Source organism: Meriones unguiculatus, chromosome 2 (assembly GCF_030254825.1).
Source record: "Meriones unguiculatus strain TT.TT164.6M chromosome 2, Bangor_MerUng_6.1, whole genome shotgun sequence".
Taxonomy (NCBI): Eukaryota; Metazoa; Chordata; class Mammalia; order Rodentia; family Muridae; genus Meriones; species Meriones unguiculatus.
In genome coordinates, this window is record NC_083350.1 from 189,535,333 (window position 1) to 189,548,618 (window position 13,286).

Sequence of the window (13,286 nt, forward strand, 5' to 3'; positions counted from 1 at the left end):
GTCCCCGCGGTCCCTCCGCGGTCCTCCCCGGGGAGCCGCGGCCCCGCGCCCTCACCCTCGTCTCTCTTCCTCAGGCTTCGGCGCTGCGGTCGGCCTGCGGGAGGGCTGGACGGGCGCTCCCGGGGAGGAGGTGGCGGCGCCGGGGGCGCGCTCAGCAGCTGCGGCGGGGACCCTCGGCGCTCGCGCCGCCCGCGGCCCGGAGCCCCCGCGAACCAGCCATGGCCGGCGACGACGGCCGAGCCCCGTCCCGGCCGCCGACGGGTGACGACGGCGGCGGCGGGGAGAGCCCCGACGGGGGCGCGCTGTCGCTGAGGCCGGGGCTCCCCATCAGGGGCGTGCGAATGAAGTTCGCCGTGCTCGCGGGCCTGGTGGAGGTCGGAGAGGTGTCCAACAGGGACATCGTGGAGACCGTGTTCAACCTGGTGAGTGCGTGAATATTTCACGAGCGTCTACTTTTCCCGGTGAGAGGCCGGGGTCAGGTGCCTCACTCAGTCTAATGGCTTTTTCCGCGGGCGGACAGAGAATGCTGCGTGACCTAAATGCAGCAGTTGCTTGCATCTCAGTTTAAAGAGAGTTGTGCAAGATGGGACGCTTCGAGTTTTGAATGTGAGGTGACCTGTGTGTTGATGTGGAGTACGATGTGAGTGCGAGTGTGTGTGGTCAGGTGCTGAGCGGAGAACTTGGCTGTAATGGTTCCCCTTTGGAGTGTCTGCAAGGCACGCTGCGCTTCTCCGTATCATCTTAAATACCTGACTTTTGGACTTGACAGCTACTGTGAATCTTTGCCTCAGTTGTGTTTTGCCGTAGTTAGTTGCACGGACTTCCTGTCCATGCTGCTAACAGAAGCCTAACGTTGCCTTCTTTTAGTTTTAGCTAGTTTAGGTTTAGAACTAACTAGCCAAGCTTATGTTGTGGAGTGAATTTAGGGTTATAGTTAAGGTGATCTTGTGATTGAATGGCCGTCTGAGAAAGGCCCGAGGCAGCCAGTGTGAGTCTGTCCTTTGGTAAACTCATGTTTAGTAATGAAACAGACTTGATCATTGCAAGTTGTGGCTCTGCCGTGGTAGGCTGTGATAGGAGACACTTTTTCCTCCAGTCAGTTGTTAGAAATTATCTTTAGTGGAGCCTTTTTAGACTTTAATTCTCTGTTGCTTCTCAATTTAAAAGAATCAAAAGGGAATTTGGCTTTAAAATCAGTTCCTCGCTTTCCCTCCACCAGTGTTAGAGGATAAGCCATGCTGCCAAGCGTGAGAGTGTGATAGTTGTAATAACTGCTCAGCAGCCATCCTTTTTGCCTCTGTATTTTCAAGGTTAGACTTGTTTAACTGCAGGCAGTCACTTATTTCCTTCATTAGGCCTTTACTGGTAGTCTGCTCATTCCGATACAGATTCTGCAATGACAAAGTATGTAGGTGAAAATCAGTTACTTTTGAAGCATGAGAGCTTTAAATCATTTTATTTTTTTACTAGATTATTGTGCTGTGGCTTTCGATATAAATTCTGACAGACATATGCACACACACATTTTGGAACTATGTGTTATGGAAATGACCAAATACATAAAAATGTAGGCTAAGTGTAGTGACCTGTGTGGTGACCTGTGGTGCCTATCACCTAGCGTCAGCATGTTCGGAACTTCCGGCAGTGAGCTTCCAGATAAGACACAAGTCCTCTACTCCTTTACCTCAAAGAGCTTGGAAGTTCCTTTTTCAGAACCTAATGTACTGTGGACAGTAAATGGAAATAGGTAGTGTGGTCCACACTTCGTTGTTTGTCTGCGAAAACAGCTTCTTTGCAGGAAGATTCAGACTCCTCTCTGTGTGTGCTGGGGCGGATGGCCAAACAGGAATCATTGTCTTTTCATTGTTAGGGGGAAATCTAAACTCTGTGCCAATGGTTTGTTGACGTGAAGTCCTGTAAGGACTGTAAGGTTAGGTCCGTCACAGTGCTTGTCTGCTGCGTAGTCAGTGGCAGGGGGGAAGATGGGAAAGATGGGAAACCTGTCCCATTGCGCTTCCCTTTCACCTGCATTTCCGCTTTGAGTAGGGTGGGCAGAGTGGCTGGGAGGAGAGGGTGACCGGCTTTCCTCTACTGTCATTCAGCGTACCTGCGGTGATTAAATTTGGGCCTAAGAAGTTACGGAAACTAGAGAGTAGGTCCTGCAGCTGGTTCATTGCTGCCGTTACTGCATCTTGGTATTGTGGACATCGTGAGAGTTGTAGTTCTGTTCCAAGGAGGAACCATGGACCAGGCAACTTTATTATTTAACTCTCCTAACACAGACGGGCCATTTCAAAAATGAGGAAATCAGCGTAGGAGAAGTTAAGTAGATAGAGCGGCTGCAGTTTGATTTGGGATTAGTCTTTTCGTGAATACGTCTGCGTGGAATGGTTTTCATCTCTGAGCAGGTGTTTGTGCCTTAGGCATTGCTCTCCTCAGGGACACAGCAATCACTGACAAATGTTCACGCTGAAACCTCTACCACTGGACTTGATTCTTCTTTCTCTAACTTTCAAGAAGCTTTCCACGACACTGCTTAAAAATGACCTTAAAAGGGAAATGCATTTTTAGTTCACATAATTGTTTTCGTATTCAGCCTGCAGAAAGTTGACTGTTAACTTTTGTTTTCTCTATTTATTTTGTGTGTGTGCACCATTATATGTATGTGTAGGTCAGAGGTTGATGTTGAGTGCTGTCCTCAGTAACTCATCTTTTTCTCTAAGCTCTTTTGTTTATTCTTGTCTGTGTGAGTGTGCGGTGCAGGTGAGCGTGCTGGCATGGGTGTGGGATCGGGGGCAGATTTGGGTGTTCTCTCCTTCCGCCTTGGTGAGGCCGTTTCTCTTGTTGTTTGTGCTGTGCTGGGTACGGTAGTCTAGCGGTGGGGTGCTCCCTGTCTGGCTGAAGGAGTGGGATTCCAGCTGTGAGTCAGAGCTCTGGCTTTGTGTGGATTCTGGAGATGGAAACCAGATTGTCAGCAAGTGACATGTGAGCTATATGACTGGCCCTATCTTGTTTTTTGTTTGTTTGCTTTTGTTTTTTGAGGCAGGTTTCTCTAAGTAGACCATGCTGGCTCAAACTTAGAGATCCACCTGCTTCTAGAACCTCTGAGTACTAGGATTAAGGCCACCAGCACCTGTCTGTCTGTCTGTCTTTCTCGCTCTTATTTATTTATTTAGTGACAGATCTGTCACTGAACTTGGAACTGATGGATTTAGCTAGGCTGGCTGGCTAGCAAGCCTCAGAGATCCTTGTGTCTCCACCTTCTTAGAACTGGGGTTCAAGGTACATGCTTTCATGTGGGTGTCGGGGACTGAAGTCTGACTCTCATGCTTTCATGACAAGCATGTTGCTGGCAAAGACATCACCCCTAGTCCCACCCCCACCCCCATTCTTTCTCTCTTTCGGTGGTCCTCATTATGTATATCTACCTGGTCTGGGTCTCTCTGTGTAGATCAGATGGGATGAAAAAGTGTTGAAATCCACCTGCTTCTGCCTCTGCGTGCTGGGATTGTAGGTGTGTACCTCCATGAGCGGGGCCTAACTTTTCTCAACAGTACTTTGAGTTAAACTAAACTTCCAAAACTGTGAAAACTAGGAAGCAAGAAACAGAGCATGAGACATACGTAAGGCATGACATTCTAGCAGTGTAAACCCTGTGAACTTCATCTGTGCAGAGTTAGTTGCTAGTGGCGTTTTCACGAATAATGTAAACTGTGTTTTGGGGTATTGTTCTAGGTAGGGTCAAGTTTTGGGGGGAAAGGTCTTATTTATTTGGCTTACACATCACTGTTCATTAATGAAGGAAGTCAAGACATGAACTCAAACAAGGCAAGAGCCTGAGGCAGGAGCCAGCACAGGAGGGACCTTGGAGCAGTGCTGCTGACCGACTTGCTCCCCATGGCTTGCTCAGCCTCCTTCTTTACAGAACTCAGAACCGCCTGCCCTGGGAGGCAGCACCCACAGTGGACTGGCCTCCCCTTCGGTCGCTGAGTAAGTTGTCCTGCAGTCCTGCCTGTGGCCTGATCTTGTGGATCTTTTTCTAGTTGAGGCTCCCTCTTTTGCAGTGACTGTAGCCTGAGTCAAGTAAGACTTGCCAGGCCAGGTATCATAACCTGTCCCATTTTCAGGCATATTAAAGTAGGACTACATACGTTCTTTCTTCCCTGTTTTGGGAGGATGAGGTAGGTCTCCATGTGTTGTCCAGGTTAGCCTCGTTCTCCAGGACTCACAGTGGTCTGTGCCAGCCTCCCCCGAAGCTATGACTAAAGGCACATGCCACTGTAACCAGCTGAAAACATGTCCTACAACCTTTAAAAACTGAGTAAACATTTGTCAATTTATATAATAAGTTTCTGACCTTAAAAAACAACTGTCTTTCCATAGTTGTCCAGATAGTAAGTGGTGAGGCCATGCGAGGCCAGATGTTGGACTTCATAAACTGTTGCCTTCCAACTTTGCTCATGTAGCTTGACCTATTCTGTTATAAATTCATTTGAAATTTACTGTCTCTTGAACTTTCTTTTGCGTATGTTTCTTAGTTAAATCTTGATGAATAGTATAGTAGTGTATTCTAGTATTTCAAACTTCTCTGGTTTTATATTTTTCACGTTGCAATTTAGAACCATTTTCTTTTGTCTTCATTGCTGCATTTACTTATCAGACTATGAATGCAGAACAGTTAATATTTGGCATAGTTCAGGAATGTGCTATAGAGTTTATGATGTCTACTATTCTTGTAAAGATATTTAGTAGTATTTAATTGAATAATGTTTCTCTTGGTCTAGTGACAAATATATGTTTTCATGATTTGTTTTAATAATTATTTATTTATTTATTTATTTTTGAGATAGGGTTTTGTATTAGGATTCTCTAGAGTATCAGCGCTTATAGAATGAGTCTCTCTGTACACACATATATATGTATATGTGTATGGATTAGAATGACTGGTGCAGCTAATCCAGCAATGGCTGCCTATAAAGTGGAAGGTTCAAGAATGCAGTAGCTGTTCAGTCCATGAGGCTGGGGGTCTCAGCTGGTCTTTACTCTATGCCAGAATCCTGGAAAAGTACGTTCTAATGCCAGTGCAGGAGTGGACTTGCTAGCAAGGTGCGGGTAAGCCGGCAAAGAGCAAAAGCGGCCTTTTCCACGTCCTTATGTAGGCTTCCAGTGGAAGGTGTGGCCCAGATTAGAGGGGGGTATTCCCAGCTTCCTCCCTCCCCACAAATATCTGGATTAAAGGTCTTCCTACTTTACAGATCTGGGTGAGAAGTCTGTTGTCCCGCCTCACAGTAAACAAATGGGTTTATTGTCATGTTAATATGTAGGTTACCTCCTACATAATACCTGCAACTATACATTTAAGGATTGGGAGTACTCTGCTCTAGAAATGCTCTTGCTGATGATCTTTCTGTAATTGGTTAGTGACAAAACTCAACTGTAGGTCTGTAATGCCAGCCCTGGGAAGGCAGATCTCTGAGTTCAGGCCAGCGTGGTCTACAGAGAGGGTTCCAAATAGCCAAACCCTGTCTTCCATAAAACCAAAAAAAGAAAAAAAAAAAAAAAGAAGAAGGCTTTATTGACTTACTTACCTGGAGTCAAAGGTGGGTGAGACTTGGAGTAGCAGTTTCGTTTGCTTCTCTTTGCTTTCCCCGCTTTAGCTCTTGGTGTTCCTCTCAGTGGTAGCATGGTTGCCGGCAGTGGAAGGACTGTGTCATGATTCTTTTAGTGGCGAGTCTGTCCGAACGCTCTGACCTAACTGGATCACTGGCCAGTGCGATGCACTGCTGATTAGCAAAACGCATGTCTCGTTACATAGTTCACTCCGTTTAAGTCAGTTTATAGAGCTTTGCAGCCACTGCTGCAGCTTAATCTTATTATGTAATTTTTCTCATCTAATCTTGGAATATTTACATTCTGTGTTCAAGACACTGAAATAGGTTCCCTCTTAATTAACCTGTGGTTCTGAGTTAACTGTTGTAGGGTGTGATTTGTTTGTCCTTGGTTATCCGATTGCCTCATTGCTGCTTGTTGAAAAGCTGTTGTCAGTGTTGTTCTGTCTTGGTGCCTTTGCTGAAGCTTAGTTGACTGTCAGTGTAAATACTGTCCTGACTCTTTGTTTTTGTTACAGTTGTGTGTGTACATGCGCGTGCAGGGACGTGCATGTGTGCTTGTGTGTGTGCACAGATGTCAGAGGCTGAGGGTTGCTTATCTTCCATTGCTATCCGTTGTGATCTCCTTTTTTTCCAGATAACATTTTTTAAATTAAAATTTAATTTTTTGCCCTCCCCTCCCATTTTGCTTCTGTCCAAGCCTTCTCATGTTTTTCCCCTTGCTTCCTTTCAAATTCATGTCTTAGTCTTTGTTTTTGTTGTACATATATATCTGTGTGTGAACACACACACACACACACACACACACACACACAGGTGAGACCTGTGGATTGTGTGCAGTGTTATATGTGAAGACGTTTTGGGAGGAGACTGAGTGGCTGGGATGGGATGACCATTTAGGGTCTTGTCTCTGGGAAGAGCAGGTCTCTACTCTCAGCAGGTTTTAACTCCCTGAAGGTCTTTCTAGGGGTGGGACCCCATGTGATGACTCCGGTCAGGTTGGCAGTCAGCTGGTGCTGTCATTGGTGTGTTTGAGCACCACACTGTTGCCATTTCATGGCAGTAGTTACCTAGTGCCTAGTACCTAGTAGTGCCTAGAGGATTCCTCTTGTGGCAGATGGCCTGGTCCTCGGGCTCTGAGACTCCCCTACCCAGTGGTGCAGTGTTCCCTGAGCCTCAGGTGTAAGGGTTGTGTGTAAATATATCAGCAGCAGCTGAGTACCCTACAGTTGGTTGTTCTCTGTGCTTTGACTGGTTTCAGCTTTCTGTAGTACCTGTCCACAGAGAAAACAGGCTTCTTGGACGAGGGTACACGTTACACATGTCTGTGGGCGCCTTATATTTTGAGATGTGCTTTTACTGAACCCATTTGGCAAGACTAGCTGGCAAGCAGGCCCTAGGGGCCTTCCTTTCTTAAGCTCCTCAGAATGAGTTTACAGATGTGGGATTTATTCATTTCCTTTAGGCAGGGTCCCACCGGATGACCTGGAACTGCTCTGTAGACCAGGCTAGCCTTGAACAAGAAAGATCCTCTTGCCTGTACCTCAGGAATGCTGGGATAAGCCATGCACATCATCCCTGGTGCTGATGGCTTTTTAACATGGGCACGGGTGGTGGTGGCGGTACTCGGTTCCGCATGCTTAGGACAGGGACAGTAGTTTACCCATGGAGCTCTCGCCTGGCTCACTACATTTCATGTTTCTATTGTATAGAGTTGTAGCTGGAACCCAGGGCTATGCGTGTGCATGTGTGTGTGTTTGCGCGCCCGTGCATGTGCTACCCGTGGACCACATCACTGAATTGCATCCTCAGTTTATGCCCATGGATATGTGTGTCTCTCTGTACTATTACCAAACTGTTGATTACTGCAGCTTTGTAGTAGGTTTTGAAAGAGGGAATGCAACCTCTTACCGTGTTCCTCTATTTTCAAGATGATTTTAATCATTCTAGGTTCTTTGCATTTCCAGGTGAATTGTAGGCTCAGGTTATTAGGTTTGTGAACATTTGAGCAGGAATTTAATTTTTAATTGTCATGTTCTGAGATAGGGTCTCACTCTCTACACAGCCCTGGCTGTCCTGGACCTCATGTAGACATAGGCTGGCCCTGAACTCACAGAGATCCATCTATCTTGGCTTCGTGAGCACTGGGACTAAAGGTGTGCACCACTACCCTCACCAGCAAGCATGGGGCTTGGTTGGGGCTGCTGAACCTCTAGATCACTGTGAGGAACGCTGGCTCAGTGCACGAGCACAGTGTCTCCATTCTTTAATCTCTTCTTTCATGTAGTGATTTGTTGGCGTGTGTGTGTGTGTGTGTGTGTGTGTGTGTGTGTGTGTGTGGTGCATTTGTCCATGTGTACAGTCTGGGTCTTGACATGGACAATCTCTTTTGCTCTTTGTCTCATTCACTGAGATAGGGTCTCACTCAGAGCCCAGAGTCTCTGTGTTTTCTAGTCTAACTGGCCAGCTTGCTGCAGAGTGCTTGGCTCTGCCTTCTGAGCCAGGGAGAGTTGGAATTACAGGCGGGCGGGCACTTGGCTTTTTGTGGGTTCTTAGACAGCAGTTTATCCATTGAGCCTTCTCCTGACTCTTGGCAATTTTCATTTGTTTGTTTTCGGATTTGTAGTCCCCCGAAACCTTCTGAATATTGGGTTATAGATGTGTACCACTGTGTCCCGTTTCCAGATATTTTTGTGCACTCAGAGTTCTGTAAGAAGAATAGGTCCAAGCGTGTGATTGCTAATGTTGAAAAAAGTGAAATGGCAAATTGGTGACACTTTAAAAACTTTAATAATTTTCTAGATGTAATTGTTTGATAGTTTAGTCATTTTTAAATATGCAGCCTTGTTCTTACTTGAATTGTTTTATTCTAAACTGAGAAATACTGTGGTAGTTAAAAATGGATTTTTGTCTGTTTAAGAATTAACAGAAATAGAAAGACCTGGAGGGGGCAGGAGCTCCACAAGGAGAGCAACAGAACCCAAAAATCTGGGCACAGGGGTCTTTCCTAACTTCAACCAAGGACCATTCATGGATATAACCTAGAACTCCTGCACAGATGTAGCCCATGGCAGCTCAGTATCCAAGTGGGTACCCTAGTAAGGGCAACAGGGACTGTCTCTGATATGAACTCAGTGACAAGCTCTTTGATTACCTCCCCCTGAGGGAGGAGCAGCCTTACCAGGCCACAGAGGAAGACAGTGAAGCCAGTCCTGATGAGACCTGATAGGCTAGTGTCAGAGGGAAGGGGAGGAGAACCTCCACTATTGGTGGACTGGGGAAGGGGCATAGGAGAAGAAGAGGGAGGGAGGGTGAGATTGAGAGGTGATGGGGAGGGGGCTACAGCTGGGATACGGAGTAAATAAACTGTAATAAATAAATAAATAGTTAACAGAAAAGGTACGTAAGCAATTTAGTTTTCTTACTAATTTAGATGACTGTTCCAATATATTTAAGTTTGATAGACTATATTTTTAGGCCAGGTGTGGTGGCACAAGCTTTCAGTCCCAGCACTAAGGGAGGCAGGGACAGGCAGATATCTGTGAGTTCAAGGTCAGCCTGGTATACAAAGTGAGTCCAGGACATCCAGGGCTACACAGAGAAACCCTGTTTTGAAAAACAAAAACAACAACAAAAAATCTTTTTAGATTTACATGGTTTTCTGGTCTGTCTCATATAGTTTAGGCTGGCCTTAAAAAATCACTGTAGTTTTTGTATGTTTGAAATAAAAGTGCCTAAATACAGTTTTGTTTTCCTAATATTATATAGCAGTGATTCTTAACCTTCCTAGTGCTTCAACTCTTTAATACAATTTCTCATGTTGTGGTGACCCCCAACCATAAAATTATTTTCATTGCTACTTTATAACTGTAATTTTGGTACTGTTATAAATTGTAATGTAAGTGTTGAGTTTTCTGATATTAGATCTTCTGGTCTTAGGTGACCCCTGTGAAAGGGTCTTTTGACACCAGGTCACCACCAGCAGTTTGAGAGCTCTTTCAGAGGACCATACATTGTTTCGGCTTTGCCTCTAGAAATGTTCCTAATGCTTCGTCCTCTAAAAGTGTGTGCTAAAGCTGTGTGCGGCCTGCCTCTTAGTGCCCTTTGCTTAGGAGAGTGAGGCTTGATGATTGATTCCTTGAGGCTGGAAACTGCAGCCACCTGGACAACCTATACAGACTTTGTCTTGGCTAAATGCAGATGTCTTAATCTTTTTATTAAATGAACTGTAACCATTGGAGAGTCTAGTTCCTATTACTTTTTATATAAAAGCTATGTCCTGTAAATAAAACTCAAGGCATGTTTGTTTTTTCTTTTATATTTCATTGGGCAACTTGCTCTTCCTTCCCTCCCCTGTTTTTCTCCACCCTCTCCAATTGTCTCCTCTCTGCCTGCCTGTTTGTGTCTTCTGTCACATGAGATCTGGACTTTCTGGCCTGGTAAATGGTGTACCACTGACTTAATTTTTTCCTTTCAAAACAGGCTTTTGTTATGTAGCCCAGGCAGGCCTTGAACTCACAACTTTTCTGCTGCCTTCTCCTCCTTAGCACTAGTATTATGGGCTTGCACCATCGTGTAGTTCAGTTGTGTTTTTGTGTGTCTGTGTATGTACCTGTGTGTGAGTTTGTGTGCACATGGGTCCTGGAAGTTGACAATGCATGTCTTCCTCAACTACCTTTACAGTCTGTCACGGGACCTAGAGCTCACTATTGAGCTGGACTGGCTGGCCAGTAAACGCCAGGGCTCTTCCTGTTTCTACACCCGTTTGCACTGGGCTTACAAGTCCATGCCACACTGGCCCTTTTACCTAGGAACTGAGAAGCCTAACTCATCCTTATGAAAATGCTTTATTAGGTGTGTTTATTCACTTGTCTATGTATTTTACTTGTTTTTTGTGTATATGTGCGTATTGTGTAGGTGTATGAGTGTGTGCACGTGTGTGCACGTGCGTGCACTTGCCTGTTTCTGCAAGTGTGGAGGCTGATGTTGATGGCAGGTGTGTTTTTCTGTGGCTTTCCATCTTACTTTTTGAGGCAAGGCCTCTCACGGAAGCTGGAACTTGCCGCTTTGGCCGGGTGGCTGGCCAGCAAGCCTGGTGTGTCCTGCCTTCACCTCCTCAGTGCTGGGCTGTACACTGGTGTGTGCTCTGACGTGCGTGCTGGGGACCCAGGCTCAGAGTGTTCTGCTCGTGCAGCAGGTGCTTGACTAGCTAGCCTCACGGACGTGCTTGTTACCATACAGCTTTGAGTAATCTCAGTATCCCTTTTGCATTTTCACAAATTTGCTATCTTTAAAAAACTGTTGCTTTATTTCTTTATTTAATTTATGTGTGTGAATGTTTGCAAGCCTGTTTGTATACTGTGTACATGCCTGGTGCCTGTGGAGCTCAGAAGAGAGAGTCAGATCTCTGGAACTGGAGTTAGGGATGGTTGTGAGCCGTGTGGGTGCTGGGACTTGAACCTAGGTCCTCTGCAAGAGAGCACGTGCTCTACACTGCTGAGCTGTCTCTGCAGCATCTTATGAATTTCTTGTAATAGTCTTGTAACCTGCCTTTTATTGTTGGTGGGGTTGGTATTGAGCATGGGGCCTCTTGTATGGAGGTAAGTTCCCCATGACTGAGCTATCTCCAGCCCATTGATTCTGCTTTGATACTGAGTCTTCCTAAGTTGCCCAGACTCATTCTCGTGCCTCAGCCTTCCCCTCCGGACTAGCTGGGGTTGTCTTGGTTACTGTTGTACTGCTGTGAAGAGACACCATGACCAAGGCAATTCTTAAAAGGAAGCGTTTCATTGGGTCTGGCCTGTAGCAGGAAAAAGACAGGCATGGACCCGGAGCAGTCGCTGAGAGCTTTGCATCTGATCCGTAGGCCGCAGGGAGAGCGAGTGTGACGCTGGGCCTGGTGTGGGTTTAGAAGCCTCACAGCCTGTCCCCAGTGCACTCCTCCTCCAACAAGGCCACACCCTTAATCCTTTCCAAACAGTTCATCAACTGGGGACTAAACTTGCAAATATATGAGCCTCTGGGGACTATTTTCCTTCACCCACCATACTCAGAAACCTGGGTTTAATCATGCCATTAAATACGAACATGTTGTGCAGGCTGGAGGTGGACCTAAGGAGATAGGTAGGAGTGCGCTCTAGAGTTAAGGTGACTTCATTACTATGTATTTTATGAAGAACTTGAGGAAGACTTCAAATGATAGAGAGCTAGGCAGGGTGCTGTGTGCCCTTAACCCAGGCGAACCTCAGCGCTTGAGGCCAGCTGGTCTACATGGCAAGGTCCGGAGTAGCCAAAGGTACAGACACCTGTCTAAAACCAACCAACCAAAACAGAAGGACCCTTGAGATGGAAGTGCTTTCAACTGTGGTCTCATACTTGTGCTTTGCATATCCATATTGAATTGCCACACTGTACCCCATAAATGTATAGTTATCAGTCCTAACATGTCAATTAGAAGTTACATGTAAAAAGTTAAAAAGAAAAAAGTGCTAGAGTATATAAATTCTCTCTCCTTTTTTTTTTTTTTTTGGGACAGAGCCTGGGACTTTGAATATGCAGAGAACTTTCTCGTTGAACTGTACCCCAGTTCTTGAGATACTGTTTTTTAATTTAAAACATTGTATGTATGTACGTTTGTGCACCACATGCATGCCAGGAGTCCCTATATATCGGAAGGAAGTGTTGAACCCCCTGGAACTGGAGTTATAGAAGACTCCATCACGTGGATGCTGGGTTTCCTGAAAGAGCAGCAAGTGCTCTTAACCATCTTGTCACCTACCTCAGATTATTTCCAATTGACTTGAAACATTTATTGTAGATGAAGGTTGTTTCTGATGTACGTTTTGTTCTTGATTCTTTCAAGTGTGTAATTGTGTTTACCCAGAATTTACTTACGTAGTTGAACGTGCTCGCCTGATAGGGCATTTCTTACTTTCCGTATGAAGTTAGGAACCATGAGACTTGTAAGATTTTGTGACTGTGATATTAGTTCTGTAATTTTGTGGTCCCTGTTGCACTTTGGTGTCTCCATTTGGTTCTCAGGCTTCTCTTGAGCAGATATATCCCATCAGTCTCTTGTATGAAATCCTGGTTTTAGAGAGTGGCGAGGGACTGATATTTTTTTCTCTTCTTTCTTTCTCCCCTGCTTTATCCCTGTATTTCTGTCTTTCCCTTTTCTAAGCTTATTTATTCATTCATTCATTCATCCATTTATTGTCTCATTACTAGGGCATGTGTCACCATGTATAATTTGTTTGTGTGAATGTGTGTGTTCATACAGAAAAGGGAGAATGATTTCATGATTTCATAAGTTTATTTTATGGTTTGATTTTGTTCAGACAGGGTATTGTGTAGCTCAGACTGATTTCTAAGTCATTTTGTAGCCAAGGATGCCCTTGAACTCTTCCAGATCTTTCTTCTATCTCACAAGCTGTAGGATTGCTGGCCTGGGTGACCACATTGGGCAACTGTGTTTCTTTAGAGTGGTTCTGTTGTTTGGGAACTGAAAAGGATGTTCTCTTGTCTAAAGAGATCTTTGTTCAACGCATAGTGACTTCATTGGGATGGCACTTTTACTTATAAACTATATTGAGTCTCGTAAAGCTGTAAAAATGTAAAATAATTTTACCTCTGATAAGACTGATGAGATGTTTGTTTTTCTCCTACCGAAAAAAATAC

At 45.2% G+C, this 13,286-nt stretch overlaps 1 protein-coding gene across 2 annotated transcripts in view; it reads left to right on the top strand.

Annotated features, from left to right (window-relative positions):
* The first annotated feature begins 218 nt into the window (after positions 1–218).
* Positions 219–13,286, top strand: part of Lrba (LPS responsive beige-like anchor protein) — a 495,461-nt gene continuing 482,393 nt past the window's right edge. For both annotated transcript variants that reach the window (XM_060378522.1, XM_060378523.1), the window contains exon 1: positions 219–422. In XM_060378522.1, the coding sequence (XP_060234505.1) occupies positions 219–422 (204 nt within the window). The remainder of the gene's footprint in view (positions 423–13,286) is intronic.